The 19645-nt window shown below is 33.2% G+C and overlaps 1 protein-coding gene across 1 annotated transcript in view; it reads right to left on the reverse strand.

Moving 5' to 3' along the window:
- The window catches only part of LOC141552976 (cilia- and flagella-associated protein 43-like), a 192084-nt gene that overhangs the window by 129270 nt on the left and 43169 nt on the right, over positions 1-19645 (reverse strand). The window contains exons 10-12 of the mRNA XM_074284860.1: positions 9732-9845; positions 8252-8332; positions 1969-2117 (exon numbers count right to left, since the gene is read on the reverse strand). Coding sequence (XP_074140961.1) covers positions 1969-2117; positions 8252-8332; positions 9732-9845 — 344 coding nt within the window. The remainder of the gene's footprint in view (positions 1-1968; positions 2118-8251; positions 8333-9731; positions 9846-19645) is intronic.

The raw sequence follows: 19645 nt of genomic DNA on the forward strand, positions 1-19645 counted from the left end.
ACCACATAGCTTTTCAGTTTGGTCAGGGTGGGACTCAAGGAAATAGAAAGGGTGCGGCCCTGAAGCAGGAGATTGTCCCACACAGGGGTATAGGAACCTGATAGGCTCCTTGAGGTGACGAGGGGCATGTTCTCTTGCTAGATCTCCTCCTCTGATGCAACTTTCATACACCTCCTTCGGGGTATTCCATCTCTGGCATTATGCCGAGTGGTTTAGCACAGGTAATCCCAGAAGAGAGGAAGCACAAATAGCCGGCTTTGAGCTGAACTCTCTCTCTCTTGCTTCCTGCCTCACTTTGCCAAGATGATATCTGAATAAAGACAGACTGTTTGCACCTCCCAATTGGCTTGTCTCTGTGTTTATCCAGGTGGGCTCTGAAGACTGGTAAGTAAAGCATACTTTTTTCACTTTCTTAATTTTTCTTGCTTGGGGTGGGGGGAAGAGGCTGGAATATGGCCAATATGGAAATGCTTTGCATGACTTCACATGTATAATTGATATTATATTGCTTATATTCTCAAAAGGTGGGGAAGGGCTGAAAAATAAAGTTCTAAGTAAAAAAACTTGGAAGTCATTTAAAAAAAAATGAATGTTAAAAAACTTTTTTTTTTCAAAAAGAAAAATGACCAGATATATTAGAACCAGAAAGTAAAGCAAAAATTGTAAGTATTCACTGTTTACTTTCTGAAAGCAATCCTAAATTAAAAACTCCTAAGAATAATATGCCCATGCCTAGGTCTTCAAGGTGAAGAGAAAACACTTGCAACAGCCAGAAATATAGAATTCTAGTACCAAGGAGTCAAAGTCAGGATCATACATGATTTAGTGGCTACTAATAAAGAAGTATAGAACTTGGAATGACAACCTGTAAGGCAAAGCAAGCATTTAGGTTTCAACCAAGAATGCCTCACCCAGAAAAACTGAGTATAATCCTATAAGGGAGGATGGGGAGTGGAATGAACCTCTAATGAAACAGAATATTTCCAAGAATTCCTGATGAAAACTTCAGAGGTGAGCAGAAAATCTGACATACAAACACATAAGTCAAAAGAAGCATAAAAAAGAAAAACATGAGTGAGCAATTATGGGGAGCTAAACATGTTTAAACTGATTACATTTTTATGTATGAAATCAGTCAATCAATAAGCATTTATTGAGTGTCTTCAATATGTTAGGCACTGTGCTAAGCTCTGGGGATATAAAAAAGAAGCAAAAAATAATCATATAGATAGGAAGTGTGTTTGAGGCTGGATTTGATGGTCCTAACTCCAGAACCAGTATTCTATTTACTGTATCACCTAACTGCTCTTCTTTTTCCCCCTTAAGTATGGCTAATGTAAAAATTTGTTGTTACTTGTTATATAGCAGTTTTTGCATTTTCTTGCCTTCTCAATGTAGAAGAAGGGCAAGGTGGGAGAGCAAGAGTTCAGGACTAAAAATAAAATTAAAATTATGTGACAGATTACAATGAATCTTTTAGTCATAGAAAATGACATGAGTGAAATGTAATGTCAACATAATTTGACATAAAAGGGAGATGTATTATCACATCATAGTGCCCTGTAAAAATACCTGAGAATATCACAAAAGAAAAAATATAGGATATTTTTAAATATTTCAAAATTTAATATTAAAGAAATAAAATGTTAATGGCAAATGTTAAAAAAAGTTTCATTTAATGTTATGTTAATGTTAATTTAATGTTTAAAGTTAATGTTGAAATAATTCCTTAATCAAAGAAGAAAATTATAACAATACACTTAAAATATGATAATACTTACTAAGAAGAAACCTATTATGTTCCTTTAACATTCAGCTAGAGCTAGTAAGTATGGAGGCCAAAAAGCCTTGGAAATGAAAAAAACATATGGCCCAAAACTAATATGACAAAACCATAAATTCATGTTATTCCCAGCAAACATATCATACAAGGTATTATAAACTGAACTCATTTCCAGCTATACTTACTGAACGTGCTGTATAGAAGATCGAGTCAGGAAGATACTATGAGCAATTTGAGGTAATTCAACATCAGTTACGTCAAGAAATTGGATACATCCTTCATTGGTTCCCACAGCGACTGAAAGTGAGGAGGGGCAGCAAGCCATATCATTTACCTAGTTAAAATAAACACCCCAATTTTTAGTTATAGCATAAAGACTCACATCAGAATTCTACTATGACTTTGCAAAGACTAAATGGGCAAATAAGCAAATAAGTGGCTCTGGATTGTGAAATAAATAAAAAGCACATAAAAAAAAAGGTACTACTACTTGTACTACATATCCCATACAGTTGTTGTGAGGAATTCATGAATATATATTAAAGTGCTTTGTAAACGTTACTATCATCTACTATTAGTACTACTGTCATTCTTGAGATGAGAATGACTAAGGATTCAAAGAGATTTGCAACATGTATTGAAAGTATTTCTTTGTCAAAAAAGTGGGAGTTATGAATTTTATTGACAGATCTACTCACATGAAAATTTTAATAATGATATATAAAAGTAACTTGATCATATCAATAACAGTACATAAATTATTTAAAATCATTATTAATATTAACCTATATAAAATAAAAATTAACCTATATAAGTCAAGCACAGAATCCATAGGCTACATGTGGCCTACAATATTCTAGAGAGCAACTGGAAATTCAATAAAATTTAACAAAATAAAAATACAAAAAAGATAATATTGGAGATTTCTGGCCAAGATGGTGGAGAGGACAAACACATCTATTTAAATTCCCTTTTTGCCCTCAGACTTGCTTTCATAACAAGGCCTCAGAATTAGTGCTGGACTGAAAAAAAAAATATCACAAATAATTACCAACAGAACATATCCTCTAAATTTGCCAGAAAAGGTCTGTTTTTGCTCGCTGATGGGGATGGTTAGATCAGGCGCAGACTGAGGGCAGGCAGTGACAGTTTGGAAGGCAGCTCACACTGAGCAGAACTGAATGGGGAAGAGGTGTGATCTCAGCCGTTTCTGCAGGGAGAACTTTACCAAGGTGTGGCTACTTTGCCCTGGCAGCAAGCCAGTAGATCAACAGAGAAGCTATACACACAGGGGGTAAAGACTATAACCCCCAAAAGCTAGGGTCTCTCAGGACATGGCCACACCCACCCAGAGTGTCTTAGCATACTCTCAGAGTCTCAGAGTGTAGACACAGCACAGCCATTGCTGTCCTGCTAGTGCCTCACTGCTGCCCCCTGCAGTCTATAGAAGAGGCTTCCCCCCAAAAAAAAGGCAGACTGCATTTGTTTTTTGTTGTTATTGTTGTTGTTAGTTTGTTTTCTTTTATTCTTCTTTGACAAAATGAACAAAAAATTTAAATGAGCTTTAACTATTGATAGCTTCTATATGGATAGAGAGCAGACTTTAAACCTTGAGGAAACTATAAACAGACTGTCTCCAGATGACTCCCAAAAGGGGGATATGATATAGTCCTCAACACACAAAACTCTCATAGAAGAAATTTAGCTCTCACAAGAGAGCTAAAAGAAAAATGGGAAATGAAAGGAAAGCTTGGCAAGAGGGTCTGGATAAGCCATCTAACTCATTTAAAGAAAGAGTGGAAAAAGAAATTAAATCCTTGAAAAACAGAATTACTGAACTGGAAAAAGTAAACAACTCTAAAGAAAACAGAATTAGTGAACTGGAAAAAGAAAATAGATCTCTAAAAAATAAAATTGGCAAAATGGAAAAAAAAAATTCCATAGGAAAAAATCAACTCACTTAAAAATTCAATTGGAAAATTAGAAAAAGATATTTAAAAATAAATGAAGAAAATAATTCATTAAAAATCAGAATTGAACAAATGGAATTGAATGACTCCAGGAGATAGGAAGAATCAGTCAAGCAACACCATAAAAACAAAACAATGGAAAAAATGTCAAATACCTTCTTGGGAAAACAACAAACCTGGAAAATAGATCTAGGAGAGATAATCTGAGAATTATTGGACTTCCTGAAAAATATGATGAAAAAAAAAAGATCCTGGACACTATTTCCAGGAAATTATCAAAGAGAACTGCCCAGATGTTATAGAAACAGAGGATAAAATAGACATTGAAAGAACTCATCAATCACCTACTGAAAGGGACCCTAAAATCAAAACTCCAAGAAATTTTGTGGCTAAGTCCCACAACTATCAGACCAAAGAAAAAATACTACAAACTGCTAGAAAAAAATCAATTCAAATATAGAGGAGCCACAATAAGGATTAATCAGTATTTAGCAGCATCCATATTAAAGAATGGAAGGTCCTGGAATCTGATATTCTGAAAGGCTAAGGAACTTGGTATGCAGCCAAAAATAACTTACCCAGCCAAAATGGCATTTTTTTCCAGGGAAGATGGACATTCAATGAAATGAGTGAATTTCATTTATTTCTGATGAAAAAACTGGAACTAAATAAAAAGTTTGATCTCCAAATATAAGACTCAAGAGAAACCTAAAAAGGTAAAAAAAATCTTGGGAATTATATTTCTGTTATAAAGATATATAAAGAACACATGCGTATTTTGTCCTAGAAACTAGAGGTGAAAAGGAAATTTTACCAGAAAAACAGTAAAGTAGGGGTACTACATCTCCCAAAGAGGCAAAGGAAACTTATTATATGTGACAGAAAGAATGGAGGGGCATGAACATTGTGTGTATCTTACTCTCATCAGAATTGGCTTAAACAGAAAAATATTAGACATATTTGATTTATGGTGAAACTTCTCCTACCTCATTTTGAAAATTGTGAGAGGAAAAGTGAAAAGGAACAAAGTAAGCTAAGCAGAAGGGAATACAGAAATTGTAGTAATTGAGAGTATAGGAATAAATGGACTTTTCCTTAAAATAGTCAGGAGCATATATTTAAAACCGTTAGTAAGCATCATATATAATGGGGATAAATTGGAACCATTCCCAGTAAGATCAGTAAGATTCCCAGGAAGAGTGAAACAAGGTTACTCACTATCACCATTATTATTCAATATTGTATTAGAAACACTAGCCTCAGCAATAAGAGTCGAGAAAGAGATTAAAGGAATTAGAGTAGGTAATGAGGAAACTAAACTATCACTCTTTGCAGATGATATGATGGTATACTTAGAGAACCCCAGAGATTCTACTATAAAGCTATTAGAGATAATTCACAACTTTAGCAAAGTTGCAGGATACAAAATAAATCCACATAAATCCTCAGCATTTTTATACATCACCAACAAAATCCAACAGCAAGAGATATAAAGAGAAATTCCATTCAAAATAACTGTCGATAGCATAAAATATTTGGGAATCTACCTACCAAAGGAAAGTCAGGATTTATATGAGTAAAGTTACAAAACACTTTCCACACAAATAAAGTCAGATTTAAATAAATTGAAAAATATTAAGTGCTCCTGGATAGGCTGAGTGAATATAATAAAGATGGCAATACTCCCTAAACTAATCTATTTATTTAGTGCTACACCAATCAGACTCCCAAGAAACTATTTTAATGACCTAGAAAAAATAACAACATATATTAGCACTACTGTCTATCTACCCAGGTTACTTATACCTTCGGAATCTAATACTTAATGTGCAACAAGAAAATTGGATTTACACACATATATTATATCTAGGTTATACTGTAACACATGTAAAATGTATGAGATTGCCTATCATCTAGGGGAGGGAGTAGAGGGAGGGAGGGGAAAATCTGGAAAAAATGAATACAAGGGATAATGTTATAAAAATTACTCATGCATATATACTGTCAAAAATGTATAATTATAAAATTAATAAAAATAAATAAAGAAAAAAATAACAAAATTCATATGGAAGAACAAAAGGTCAAGAATTTTGAAGGAATTAATGAAAAAAAATCAAATGAAGGTGGCCTAGTTATACCTGATCTAAAACTATATTATAAAGTAGTGGTCACCAAAACCTTTTCCTATTGGCTAAGAAACAGATTAGTTGATCAGTGGAATAGGTTAGGTTCACAGGACAAAATAGTCAATAGCTACAGCAATCTAGTATTTGACAAACCCAAAGATCCCAACTTTTGGGATAAGAATTCATTATTTGACAAAAACTGCTGGGAAAACTGGAAATTACTATGGCAGAAATTAGGCATGGACCCACACTTTACACCGTACACCAAGATAAGATCAAACTGGGTGCATGATTTAGGCATAAAGAATAAGCTTATAAATAAATTAGAGGAACATAAAATAGTTTACCTCTCAGATTTGTAGAAGAGAAAGGAATTTGTGACCAAAGAAGAACTAGAGATCATTATTGATCACAAAATAGAAATTTTGATTATATCAAATTCAAACGCCTTTGTACAAACAAAACTAATGCAAACAAGATTAGAAGGGAAGCAACAAACTCGGAAAACATTTTTACAGTTAAAGGTTCTGATAAAGTCCTTATTTCCAAAATATATAGAAAATTGACTCTAATTTATAAGAAATCAAGCTATTCTCCAATTGATAAATGGTCAAAGGAAATGAACTGAAACAGATGATGAAATTTTTAAAAATTAATTTTATAATTATAACATTTTTGACAGTACATATGCATAGGTAATTATTTACAACATTATCCCTTGTACTCCCTTTTGTTCCGAATTTTTCCCCTGCTTCCTCTTCTTTTATTCTCTTTTAAAGAGCACATTACTCCAGGGTCTTTACTAAGAAAATCCCATGAATAGTATGGTTCACAGGAGCACAAAGAAGACTACTGAAATAGCTTCCTGAACAACAACACACAACTTCTTGAAGAAATTAGGTCTTTATCTATCACAACCTTTATGTAATATTCCAGTTCTTTTATATAGGTATATATTATAATAATAATCTAGAAGGCAAGTGTTTTGTCTTGTGTTTCTTTTGTATCTTCAACAAGCACCTAGGGAAACAGACACACATAATAGGAGTTTAATAGACATCTAGTGAATGAATTAGTGTTTAAAAATTATTTTCTCAAGCTGACTCAAGTTGAATCTTTTCCAACATGGAATTATAAAATAAATTATTCAAAATTCTTTTCAAAAATCAGTTCAAATGATCATTCTACTATGTGTTAGGTTATTGCAGATAGATGATGATTTCATCCTGCTTATTGCTATGCCCTGTGATTCTTCAATTATAATTAAATATTGTGTAAAGTACTAAGCCAAACTTAGGGAACGCTAGAACATGCAGCTCCCCAAACTGGCACTACCTAAGGCACACTAAGAAAAAGTTGTTATGGCTGCATTGGTTCTTCTAACAGGTAGCTGAAACCTTAAAAAAGAGAATCTGGACTACACTACAAAAGGAAGCTAGTCTATTATTAATTCTTCCTGATTTATTTAATAGAAAAAATACTAAATATTGAATTCATAAGTGTGCTTTCTAATTTGCTTCTATTTTTTCTATGCCCAAGAGAAAGGAAGCAGCATGGTGCAGTGGATAGGGTTCTCGATCAGGACTCAATCATGAATTCTATCTCCAACTCTAATTCTAACTCTCTTTGGGATAGTGGAAAAAGAACTTCCCTTTTCCTACATGCTATACAATGAAAGGATTGGATCAGATTATCTATGAAGTTCTTTCAAATTTTAACATTCTAAGATTCTAGACAGAAACAAACCAATATCAAAACTGAGTCACAATTAAGTAGATCATGGAGATTTCCTGTCTTTTATAAGTCTGGGTAAAGAATTTATAACTTTAGTCCTTTTATTATGACTTGACCAATTTCATCTCCTAGCTTTTTTTTTTTTTGCCCTGTAATAATCCTATTTAGATGTCAGGTTTAGTGTCACAGTCTATTTATAATTGAGATTTTAATCTCATAATAAAGGGAAGGGACAGCATTATCTCTAATTACTATTTAGATTTTCATAATACCTTGAACTGTGCCATATACCCAATTAACATGAAAAAAATATTAATAATGACAAAATATACATAAATAATTCTTTCAATTCTTCCTGATCTTGCTATAATTTGATATTATGTGCAATTTCTTCTTTGAAACACCAATAATACAGTACCAAATTTTGATGAAATACATGTGATGCTTTGTGCAGTATTCAATTACATGACTTTAGAGTATTTACTTAAATACATCAAAGTTACTGCAGAATAGGAAGAGATAAATATATACAAATGATAAACAAGGACATTTCCTAGGAAATAAGATCATGTGAAGATGAAGAGATAAACTTATATTGCATTCAACCTGAAAATTACCTACCCCTTAAGAATACATACCTCAGTCCTAAGGTGCAATTTGCTGATGTGAGATCCAGTCTCTAACAACCAAATACAGATTTCTCCCAAAATGGTTACTGACTAACACACAAGCAATAAAAAAGCATAAGCATAGAAACTGTGAAACATATGAAACATATAAAAAGTGAACTTTTTTCATTTCTTCTTAAGAAAAATCAGCCCCATTGCAATTATAGCTGGAAAATGAGCCATGAGTATCATTTATACAAATCAAGGACAATACAGTCAAAATTAACATTTCAACATCAACATTTATAATTTAAAGATGCATTAGAAAATGACTTTACTGTATTTTAAAAGGCTTATAATAATTAAACTTCAAGTCTGTGAGTTTTTTAAGTTGGAAATTAACTAATAAGATAAAGGGAAAATTTTGCCCAGAGAACATGTATGGACGTTTTTGTTAAATCCCATTAATGTTCTTTTTAAAACAAATATCAAAATTTGTTACTCTATTTTTATTCTTTCATAGACTCAGCACTTAATTCAATAAATTAGAATTCAATAAATCTGACATCTAATACCTCTTTTAGATAGATATGAAGAAAAATGACTAAGAATTGAATATCTGACTAGCAAAGTGATAAGATCACTTATATATTATCCTGTTGTTAAAGTTTTAAATAGAATTTTATTGGTTTGAATATTTCTTGAAAATAGACAAAAGTGCTCACATAAGATTCTGGATATCAAACATTTCCTTTTGCTTACCTGAAGTTCAAAACTAATTATATTTATCATAGGGTTTTGACCAGGAAACTACTTTAAAATCTGTCTAATCTAACCCTCATCCCCCCCTCACCTCATTTTACAGAGATGACAAAACTGAATCACAGAAGAAAAAAAGTAATTTGCTGAAAGTCACATAGCCAGCAAGAAACATAATTCAGATTTGGTTTCAAATCAATATTGATCAAACAACAACATGAGAGCCACTGGAGGGAATATAATCCACTGGCTACAATGTATCCTGTGGCTTATTCCAAACATGTCAATTAGGGGGTTTTCTTGCTTTTCCTTTAATATACATATTTCAATATCTAGCTTCACTTAAAATTATAATAAATGTATCATTCTGTCTGGAGATAATAAATAAACTTTGTAAATTTGCTGAATATTTAACCACTGCAAATAATGTACTGATATGCCTCTTTGGAGGCTAGTATAGCAATGGTCTTTTAAGTTCTCTTGTTTGCTTTTTTAAATTTTTCAGGAATAAAATAATATCAGTGATTTTAACATTGTGCTAACATCAATGTTGAGGAAGATTATGAAACTAATAAATCTAATTTCCAACCAAAATCTAAGATTTTAATCCTTGTCACATACTTGCAAACACTTCATTCGGAGACAGTTTTCAATACTAATACATGCTAAGTTTTTTTAAATATTTAAGTGTTTATATTCTAAACATGCCAACTATATTATATCCTGTGATATATATGTGGAAGTTCCTCACCATGCAGTATTTGTTTCCAGTGATAAAGTCAACTGCCTGTATATATCCATCATATGCATCTAAGATTGTTTCAACTTTTGGTTCTTCATCAAATGTATAGGTATAAACTGATCCCTGTAAAACATATTTTTAAAATCATCTGAAAATAAATAATTTGCCATAACTTCTTAAGAAAACATAACTTTGGATTTTCTGTTTAAAACTTTGAAATACAACTAAAAAGGGGGTAAAAAGTAATGTGACAAAGGGGTGCATCCATAACTTCTTTTACAGATTATAAATTCAGATCTTAAAGGTATCAATTCATCTTTCAAAGAATTAAATCTGAAACTGGAGCAAAAATGTATAATAAATTGATATAATATATAAATGTATGTCATATGCACACATCTAAAAACACATATACACATAAGCAGTCACAATGATAGATACCTATCTTAGAAATTTCTAGTTTCTTCAAAGGTGAAGTCACCAGATTTAACTGGGAATTTCCTATTATTTTTAAAGATCATAATAATTGTAGTAGTAAACAATTATATAGAATTTTAAGCTCTGCATAGTGATTCACATATATCATCTGATTTGAACCACAACTATTCTGTTTGATACATATTATCCCCTTTTTTATAGACAAGGAATATTGCTAGCAAATGTCAAAGGCAGAACTGAAACCTAAGTCTTCTGACTCCAAACTCAATGCTTTATCTACTATAAAAATTGCCTCTCTTTACCTTTCAAATATGTGTGTGTGTATGTGTATGTGTGAGTGTATGTATGTATATTGTTCAGTCATTTCACTCATTTCCAACTTTTTATGATTCCATTTGAAGTTTTCTTGGCAGAGGTACTAGAATTTTTGCCATTTCCTTCTCCACATCATTTTACATATAAGGAAAATGAGAAAACGGAATTAAGTGAGTTGTCCAGGATCTACTTCCAATCACCTGGCTGCAAAAGAAGGAGAGAAAGAGAGAGGGATTGGGGAGGGAGAGAGGAGAGAGAGAGGAAGAGAGAAGAAGAAGGGAGACAGGAGAGAGAGAGAGAGAAAGAGAGAGAGAGAGAGAGAGAGAGAGAGAGAGAGAGAGAGAGAGAGAGAGAGAGAGACAGACAGAGAGAGAGACAGAGAGAGAGACAGAGAGAGACAGAGAGAGACAGAGAGAGAAAGCAGGAGAGAGGAGAGCGAAGAGGGGGAGAGAAGAGGGGGAGAAAGGAAGAGAAGAGAGGGAGAAGAGCGGGAAGGAGGAGGAAAGAAAGAGGAGAGCAATATTTGTGTATTCTTATTTACCCCCCCATGGCAGATCATTTAGAGCATGAATTGTTTTGTTGTTGTCTTTGCACTTTGGACAGTTCATACAATGCCTGACATATGGTAGGCAGATAATACAAGCATGAAGAACTAATCAATGCCTATCCCTCTATGTGACTGAAGTAGAATGAATTTGTAAGTCATGGGATGTGAGAAGGAAGATGAACTGGTAAACATTTGAGGAGACATTGATATAAATACTGAAGTTTTCAAAAAGCAAAGAAATTCAGGTATAAAGGAAGACTACAATGATGAGTCCAGTATATATTTAAAGTAGCTAGAAGATACAGTAGATAGAGCACTGGGCCTGGAGCCAGGAAAACCTTAATTCAAATTCACTTACTCTGGGCAAATCACAGCCTCTGTTCATCTATTTCTTCAACTGTAAAAAAAATAGCATCTAGAACACAGAGCTGTTATGAGATCCAAATAAAATAATATTTTTGAAGCATTTAAAATAGTGCCTGGCTAATGCTTGTTTCCTTCTTTCACCAAGGATTCATTGATGAAACAAGATCCCTAAGGAGACAGGATTAAGAGAAAAGATTATTTGTGAGAAGGAAAATGACTACCTTGTTCTCTCAGACCATAGCAAAGAAGAAAAGGGTTGGTGAAGAAACAAAGAGGTATAGAGAAGGAAACTCAGGAGGATAGCATCAGTTATCTATATAGAGTTGAAGGCCAATTTAGCTTTTGAAAGTAAGAGGAATAAGGGTGGCCATAAGGGTTAAAAATCAGAGGAGGAGGTTTGGGAATAGCCTTGAGTAGTGTGGTGGAAAATTACAAATAAAAAAGTACTGCTGTGTAGTAGTATGGCTACTATGAGATTAAATAATAGTATATATGTTAGTATGTATAAGGTTAGTAGGATGAGGTTAAACAACAACTAACATTTATGTGTTTCAGTTACTAAATCCTTTACAAATATTATTTCATTTGATCCTCACAACCACCTTGGGTAGTAGGTGCTATTATTATCTCCATTTTATAGATAAGGAATAGGCAGAGAAAGGTTAAGTAACTTATCATGAAACATCATGAAATTTGATCCACCTGATTTCATGACTTCCTCTAAATGCATTATTTATTTTTAACAATCTTTCTTTTAAATTATGAATTCCAAATTCTCTCTTTCCATCCCATTCCCTCTTTCATCCACTAAAAAGGCAAGTAATATATTAATTGCATATGTGAAATCATGCAAAACATACATGACTTCCTCTAACAGCACTCAGCCATTTGCCTAAAGAGAATAGATGTTAAGTGTGACTCAGTATTGGAATAATAAAGAAGAAACAGTGCAAGGTCAAATAGCCAAAGGATTCATGGATGGAGTACAAAGCAAACCTGGGAGAACAGCCCTTTATAATCATATCCTTTATGTACTTTATTAAAGTCACATTGTAATGATGAAACATTTCAGAATCACAGAATTTGAGAAGTGAAAAGGATATTAGTGTGCATCTAGCATAATGCATATCCTAAAGGAATGCCTTTATATGATATACCCAACAAGTATGCATCAAGTTTCTGCTTGAAGAGTTCCAGAGACTGCTTATTAAAGCAGTCCATTCTACTTTTGGACAACTCTGGTAAAATTTTGGTCTGATAATAAACCTAAATCTGCCTTTTTATATCTTCTACTCATTGCTCCTAGTTCTTCCTTAAAGCCAATCTATTCTCTTCTCTACATGCAACTTTTACAAACCACTAAAATGCTGCCTTTTAAATCTCTTCTTAAACAAACATGCCAAATTCAACAGATCCTCATTAAGACACAGGCTCAAAAACAAAACAAAAAGGCAGAGGCTCAAGACCTTTGACAGTCCTGTTGTCCCCCCTTTGAATTTTTCTTGGTTTATCAATACCTTAATTAAACTCTGGTAGCCAGAACTGAACATAATAACTCCAGATAAGATCCAGACATGAGTAGAATATCTAGTTGAACTATCATGTCCCTATTCTCAAGAGATTTGCCTCTCTTCATAAAGCCCTAGAATTTAATTGCCACATTGCATTGCTGCTGACTCATACTGAGCTTGCAGTAGACTAAAACTTTTTTTTTTTTAATTGTGGCTTTTTATTTATAAAACATATGGGTGGGTAATTTTCAACACTGACCCTTGCAAAACCTTCTGTTCCAAATTTTCCCCTCTTTTTCCTCACTGCTTCCCCTAGATGTCAAGTAGTTCAATACATATTAAATATGTTAAAATATATGTTAAATTCAATATATTTATACATATTTATACAGTTATCTTGCTGCACAAGAAAAATTGGCTCTAGAAAGAAAGAAAAAACCTGAGAAGGAAAACAAAAAATGCAAGCAAAAATAACTGAAAGAATGAAAATGCTATGCTGTGGTCCACACTCATTTCTCATAGTCTTCTCTTTGGGTGTAGATAACTCTCTTCATAACTGAACAATTGGAACTGATTTGAATCATCTCATTGTTGAAGAAAGCCATGTCCATCAGAATTGATCGTTGTATAGTTTTCTTGTTGCCATGTATAATGATCTCCTGGTTCTGCTCATTTCACTTAGCATCACTTCATGTAAGTCTCTCTAGGCCTCTCTGAAATTATTCTGCTGGTTGTTTCTTACAGAACAAAAATATTCCATAACATTCATATAATTTATGAAGCCATTCTCCAATTGATGGGCATCTATGCAATTTCCAGTTTCTAGCCTCTACAAAAAGGGCTGCCACAAGCATGTTGGCACATATGGGTCCCTTTCCCTCAAGATCTCTTTGGGATATAAGCCCAGTAGTAACACTGCTGGGTCAAAGGGTATCCACAGTTTGATAACTTTTTGAGCATAGTTCCAAATTGCTCTCCAGAATGGTTGGATTCATTCACAGTTCCACCAACAATGTATCAGTGATCCAGTTTTCCCACATCCCCTCCAACTTTCAGCATTATCTTTTCCTGTCATCCTAGCCAATCTGAGAGGTGTGTAGTGGTATTTCAAAGTAGTCTTAATTTGCATATCTCTGATCAATGGTGATTTGGAGCACCTTTTCATGTGGCCACAAATAGTTTCAATTTCTTCATCTAAAAATTGTCTGTTCATATCCTTTGACCATTTATCAATTGGAGAATGGCTTGATTTCTTATAAACTTGAGTCAATTCTCTATAAATTTTGGAACTGAGGTCTTTATCAGAACCTTTTAACGTAAAAAATTTTCCCAGTTTATTGCTTGCCCTCTAATCTTGTCTGCATTAGTTTTATTTGTACAAAAAGTTCTTAACTTAATATAATCAAAATTATCAATTTGTGATCAATAATGATTTCTAGTTCTTCTTTGGTCACAAATTCCTTCCTCCTCCACAGGTCTGAGAGGTAAACTATCCTATGTTCTTCTAATTTATTTATAATATCATTCTTTATGTCTAGATCATGAACCCATTTTGACCTTGTCTTGGTATATGGAGTTAAGTTTGGGTCAATGTCTCGTTTCCAATTTTCCCAGCAGTTTTTATCAAATAATGAATTCTTATCCCAAAAGCTGGTGTCTTTTGGTTTGTCAAAGACTAGATTGCTATAGTTATTAACTATTTGTCCTGTGAACCTAACCTATTCCACTGATCAACTGCTCTTTTTCTTAGCCAGTACCAAATGGTTTTGATGACCATTGCTTTATAATATAGTTTTAGATCTGGTACAGCTAGACAGACCACCATCATTTGATTTTTTTTCAATAGTTTCCTGGAAATTCTTGACCTTTTGTTCTTCCATATGAATTTTGTTATTTTTTCTAGGTCAGTAAAAATAGTTTCTTGGGAGTTTGGTATAGCACTAAATAAATAGATTAATTTAGGTAGTATTGTCATTTTTATTATATTTGCTTAGCCTACCTAAGAGCACTTGATATTTTTCCAATTGTTTAGATCTGACTTTATTTGTGCAGAAAGTGTTTTGTAATTTTGCTCATATAGATCCTGATTTTCCCTTGGCAGATAAAGATTCCTAAATATTGTATACTATCAACAATTATTTTAAATGGAATTTCTCCAAGCCATTCTCCAATTGATAAATGGTCAAAGGATATGAACAGACAATTTTCAGATGATGAAATTGAAACTATTTCCACTCATATGAAAGAGTGTTCCAAATCACTATTGATCAGAGAAATGCAAATTAAGACAACTCTGAGATATCATTACACACCTGTCAGATTGGCTAAGATGACAGGAACAAATAATGATGAATGTTGGAGGGGCTGTGGGAAAACTGGGACACTAATACATTGTTGGTGGAGTTGTGAAAGAATCCAACCATTCTGGAGAGCAATCTGGAATTATGCCCAAAAAGTTATCAAAATGTGCATACCCTTTGACCCAGCCATACTACTACTGGGCTTATATCCCAAGGAAATACTAAAGAAGGGAAAGGGACCTGTATGTGCCAAAATGTTTGTGGCAGCCCTTTTCATAGTGGCTAGAAACTGGAAAATGAATGGATGCCCATCAATTGGAGAATGGTTGGGTAAATTATGGTCTATGAAAGTTATGGAATATTATTGTTATGTAAGAAATGACCAACAGGATGAATACAGAGAGGCTTGGAGAGACTTACATCAATTGATGCTGAGTGAAACGAGCAGAACTAGGGGATCATTACACACTTCAACAATGATACTGTATGAGGATGTATTCTGATGGAAGTGGATATCTTCAACATAGAGAAGAGCTAATCCAATTCCAATTGATTAATGATGGAAAGAACCAGCTACATCCAGAAAAGGAACACTGGGAAATGAGAATAAACTGTGAACACTGTTTTGTTTTGTTTTTCTTCCCAGATTATTTTTAGCTTCCGAATACAATTCTTCCTTTGCAACAACAACAACAACAAAATTCGGTTCTGCACAAATATATTGTACCTAGGATATACTATAAGATATTTAATATATATGGGAATGCCTGCCATCTAGGGGAGGGGGTGAAGGGAAAGAGGGGAAAAATTTGGAACAGAAGGGAGTACAACGGATAATGTTGTAAAAAAATTACCTATGAATATGTACTGTCAAAGAAAATGTTATAATTATAAAAATTAACTAAAAATTTAAAAAAATGGAATTTCTCTTTTTCTCTTGCTTTTGGATTTTGTTAGTGATGTATAAAATGCTGATGATCTATGTGGATTTATTCTGTATCCTGCAACTTTGCTAAAGTGGTGAATTATTTTGAATAGCTTTTTAGTTGATTCTCTGGGGTTCTCTAAGTATACCATCATGTCATCTGCAAAGAGTGATAATTTGGTTTCCTCATTACCTACTCTAATTCCTTTAATCTCTTTTTCATCTCTTACTTGCCAAAGCTACCATTTCTAATACAATTTTGAATAGTAATGATGATTCTAGGCAACTTTATTTCACCCCTGATCTTATTGAGAATGGTTCAAGTTTATCCCCATTATATATGATGCTTATTGATGTTTTTAAATATATGCTCCTGACTATTTTAAGGAAAAGTCCATTTATTTCTATACTCTCTAGTGTTTTTAATAGGAATAGGTGTTGGATTTTATCAAATGGTTTTTCTGCATCTATTGAGATAATCATATGGTTTTTGTTAATTTGGTTGATATAGTCAATTATGCTAATAATTTTCCTAATATTGAACCAGCCCTGTATTCCTGGTATAAATCCTACTTGGTCATGATGCATTATATCCTAGGGATGCTTTTCTGTAATCTCTTTGCTAATATTTTATTTAAGATTTTTGCATCAATATTCATTAGGGAAATTGGTCTATAATTTTCTTTCTCTGTTTTCATCCTAACTGGTTTAGGTATCAGTATCGTGTCTGTGTCATAAAAGAAATTTGGTAGCAGTCCTTCATTCTCTATTTTTTCAAATAGTTTATATAGTATTGGAGTTAATTGTTCTTTAAATATTTGGTAGAATTCACATGTAAATCCATCTGGTCCTGGGGACTTTTTCTTAGGGAGTTGATTAATGGTTCGTTCTATTTCTTTTTCTACAATGGGACTATTTAAGCAATTTACTTCCTCTGTTAATCTGGGAAGCCTATAGTTTTGGAGGAAGTCATCCCATTGTAGGTATTCCTCCATTTCATTTAGGTTATCAAATTTATTGGCATAAATTTGGGGTAAAATAACTCATACTTATTGCTCTAATTTTCTCTTCATTAGTGCAAAGTTCTCCCTTTTCATTTTTAAGACTAAAATTTTGATTTTCCTCTTTCCTTTTTCAAATGAAATTTACTAAAGGTTCATCTATTTTGTTGGTTTTTCTATAACTCTATAGTTTTTTTTTACTTTCAATTTTGTCAATCTCTTTTGTTTTAGAATTTCAAGTTTGGTATTTGGGATTTTTTAATCTACTCTTCTTCTAGCTTTTTTAGTTGCAAACCCAATTCATTGATCTTCTCTTTCTCTATTTTATGCAAATAAGCCTCTAGAGATATATTTCCCCTTATTACCACTTTGGCTGCATCCCACAAATTTTGGTATGTTGTCTCATTATAGTCATTCTCTTGGATGAAATTATTAATTATGCCTATAATTTGCTGTTTCACCCATTCATTTTTTAGGATGAGATTATTTAGTATAACTACTTGTTGGACAATTTTCACCTGGCTTTTTATTGAATGTAATTTTTATTGAATTGTGATCTGAAAAAAAATGTGTTTACTATTTCTGCCTTTCTGCATTTGATTTTGAGGTTTTTATGTCCTAATATATGGTCAATTTTTGTATAGGTGCCATGGAATGCCAAGAAAAAAGTGTACTCCTTTCTGTCTCCATTCAATTTTCTCCAAAAATCTATCATACCTAACTTTTCTAGTATTCTATTTACCTCTTTTACTTCTTTCTTATTTGTTTTGTGGTTTGATTTATCTAGTTCTGAGAGAGCAAGGTTGAGATCTCCCACAATTATAGTTTTGCAGTCTATTTCTTCTTGCAACTCTCAACTTCTCCTTTACCTATACCATTTGGTGCATATATATTTAGCATTGATATTGTTTCATTATTTATGCTACAATTTAGAAAGATATAGTTTCCTTCCTCATCTCTTTTAATTAGATCAATTTCTGCTTTTGCTTGATCTGAGATCAGGATGGCTTCCCCTGCTTTTTTTTTTTTTTTTTACTTCATCTGAAGCAAAATAGATTCTGCTCCAGCTTTTACCTTTACTCCGTATGTATTGCTCTGCTTTAAATGTTTTTTCTTGTAAATAACATATTGTAGAATTCTGGATTTTAATCCAGTGTGCTTACAACTTCTGCTTTATGGAAGAGTTTACCCCATTCACAGTTATATGGTTAAAATTACTAATTCTGTATTTCCTACCATCTTAATTATCCCCAGATTATACTTTTCTCTTTCCTTTTCTTCTCTCCCCAGTATTTAAATTATGAGCACCACTTGCCTCAAGCAGCCCTCCCCCTTTTTTATACTTTTCCCCTACTATTTATGTATTCCCTTCTATTTAGCCTAACCCTTCCCTTTTCTCCTTCCCCCTCCCAATTTTCTATTTTTTTATTTTATAATTATAACTTTTTTTTGACAGTACATATGCATGGGTAATTTTTTACAACATTATCCCTTGCACTTACTTCTGTTCAGATTTTTTCCCTTCCAACCCCCTCCCCCAGATGGCAGGCAGTCTTATACATGTTAAATATATTATAATATATTCTAGATACAATATATGTGTGTAGAACCGAATTTCTTGATACACAGGAAGAATTGGATTCAGAAGGTAAAAATAACAGTTTACACTCATTTCCCAGTGTTCCTTTTCTGGATGTAGCTGATTCTGTCCATCATTGATCAATTGGAATTGGATTAGCTCTTCTCTATGTTGAAGATATCCACTTCCATCAGAATACATCCTCATACAGTATCATTGTTGAAGTGTATAATGGTCTCCTGGTTCTGCTCGTTTCACTTAGCATCAGTTGATGTAAGTCTCTCCAAGCCTCTCTGTATTCCTTCTGTTGGTCATTTCTTACAGAACAATAATATTCCATAACATTCATATACCATAATTTACCCAACCATTCTCCAATTGATGGACATCCATTCATCTTCCAGCTTCTAGCCACTATGAAAGGGGCTGCCACAAACATTTTGGCACATACAGGTCCCTTTCCCTTCTTTAGTATTTCCTATGGCTGGGTCAAAGGGTATGCACATTTTGATAACTTTTTGGGCATAATTCCAGATTGCTCTCCAGAATGGTTGGATTCTTTCGCAACTCCACCAACAATGTATCAGTGTCCCAGTTTTCCCACAGCCCCTCCAACATTCATCATTATTTGTTCCTGTCATCTTAGCCAATCTGACAGGTGTGTAATGATATCTCAGAGTTGTCTTAATTTGCATTTCTCTGATCAATAGTGATTTGGAACACTTTCATATGAGTGGAAATAGTTTCAATTTCATCATCTGAAAATTGTCTGTTCATATCCTTTGACCATTTATCAATTGGAGAATGGCTTGATTTCTTATAAATTAAAGTCAATTCTCTGTATATTTGGAGATGAGGCCTTTATCAGAACCTTTAACTGTAAAAATGTTTTCCCAATTTGTTACTTCCCTTCTAATCTTGTTTGCATTAGTTTTGTTTAT

Source organism: Sminthopsis crassicaudata, chromosome 2, assembly GCF_048593235.1.
Source record: "Sminthopsis crassicaudata isolate SCR6 chromosome 2, ASM4859323v1, whole genome shotgun sequence".
Classification (NCBI taxonomy): domain Eukaryota; kingdom Metazoa; phylum Chordata; class Mammalia; order Dasyuromorphia; family Dasyuridae; genus Sminthopsis; species Sminthopsis crassicaudata.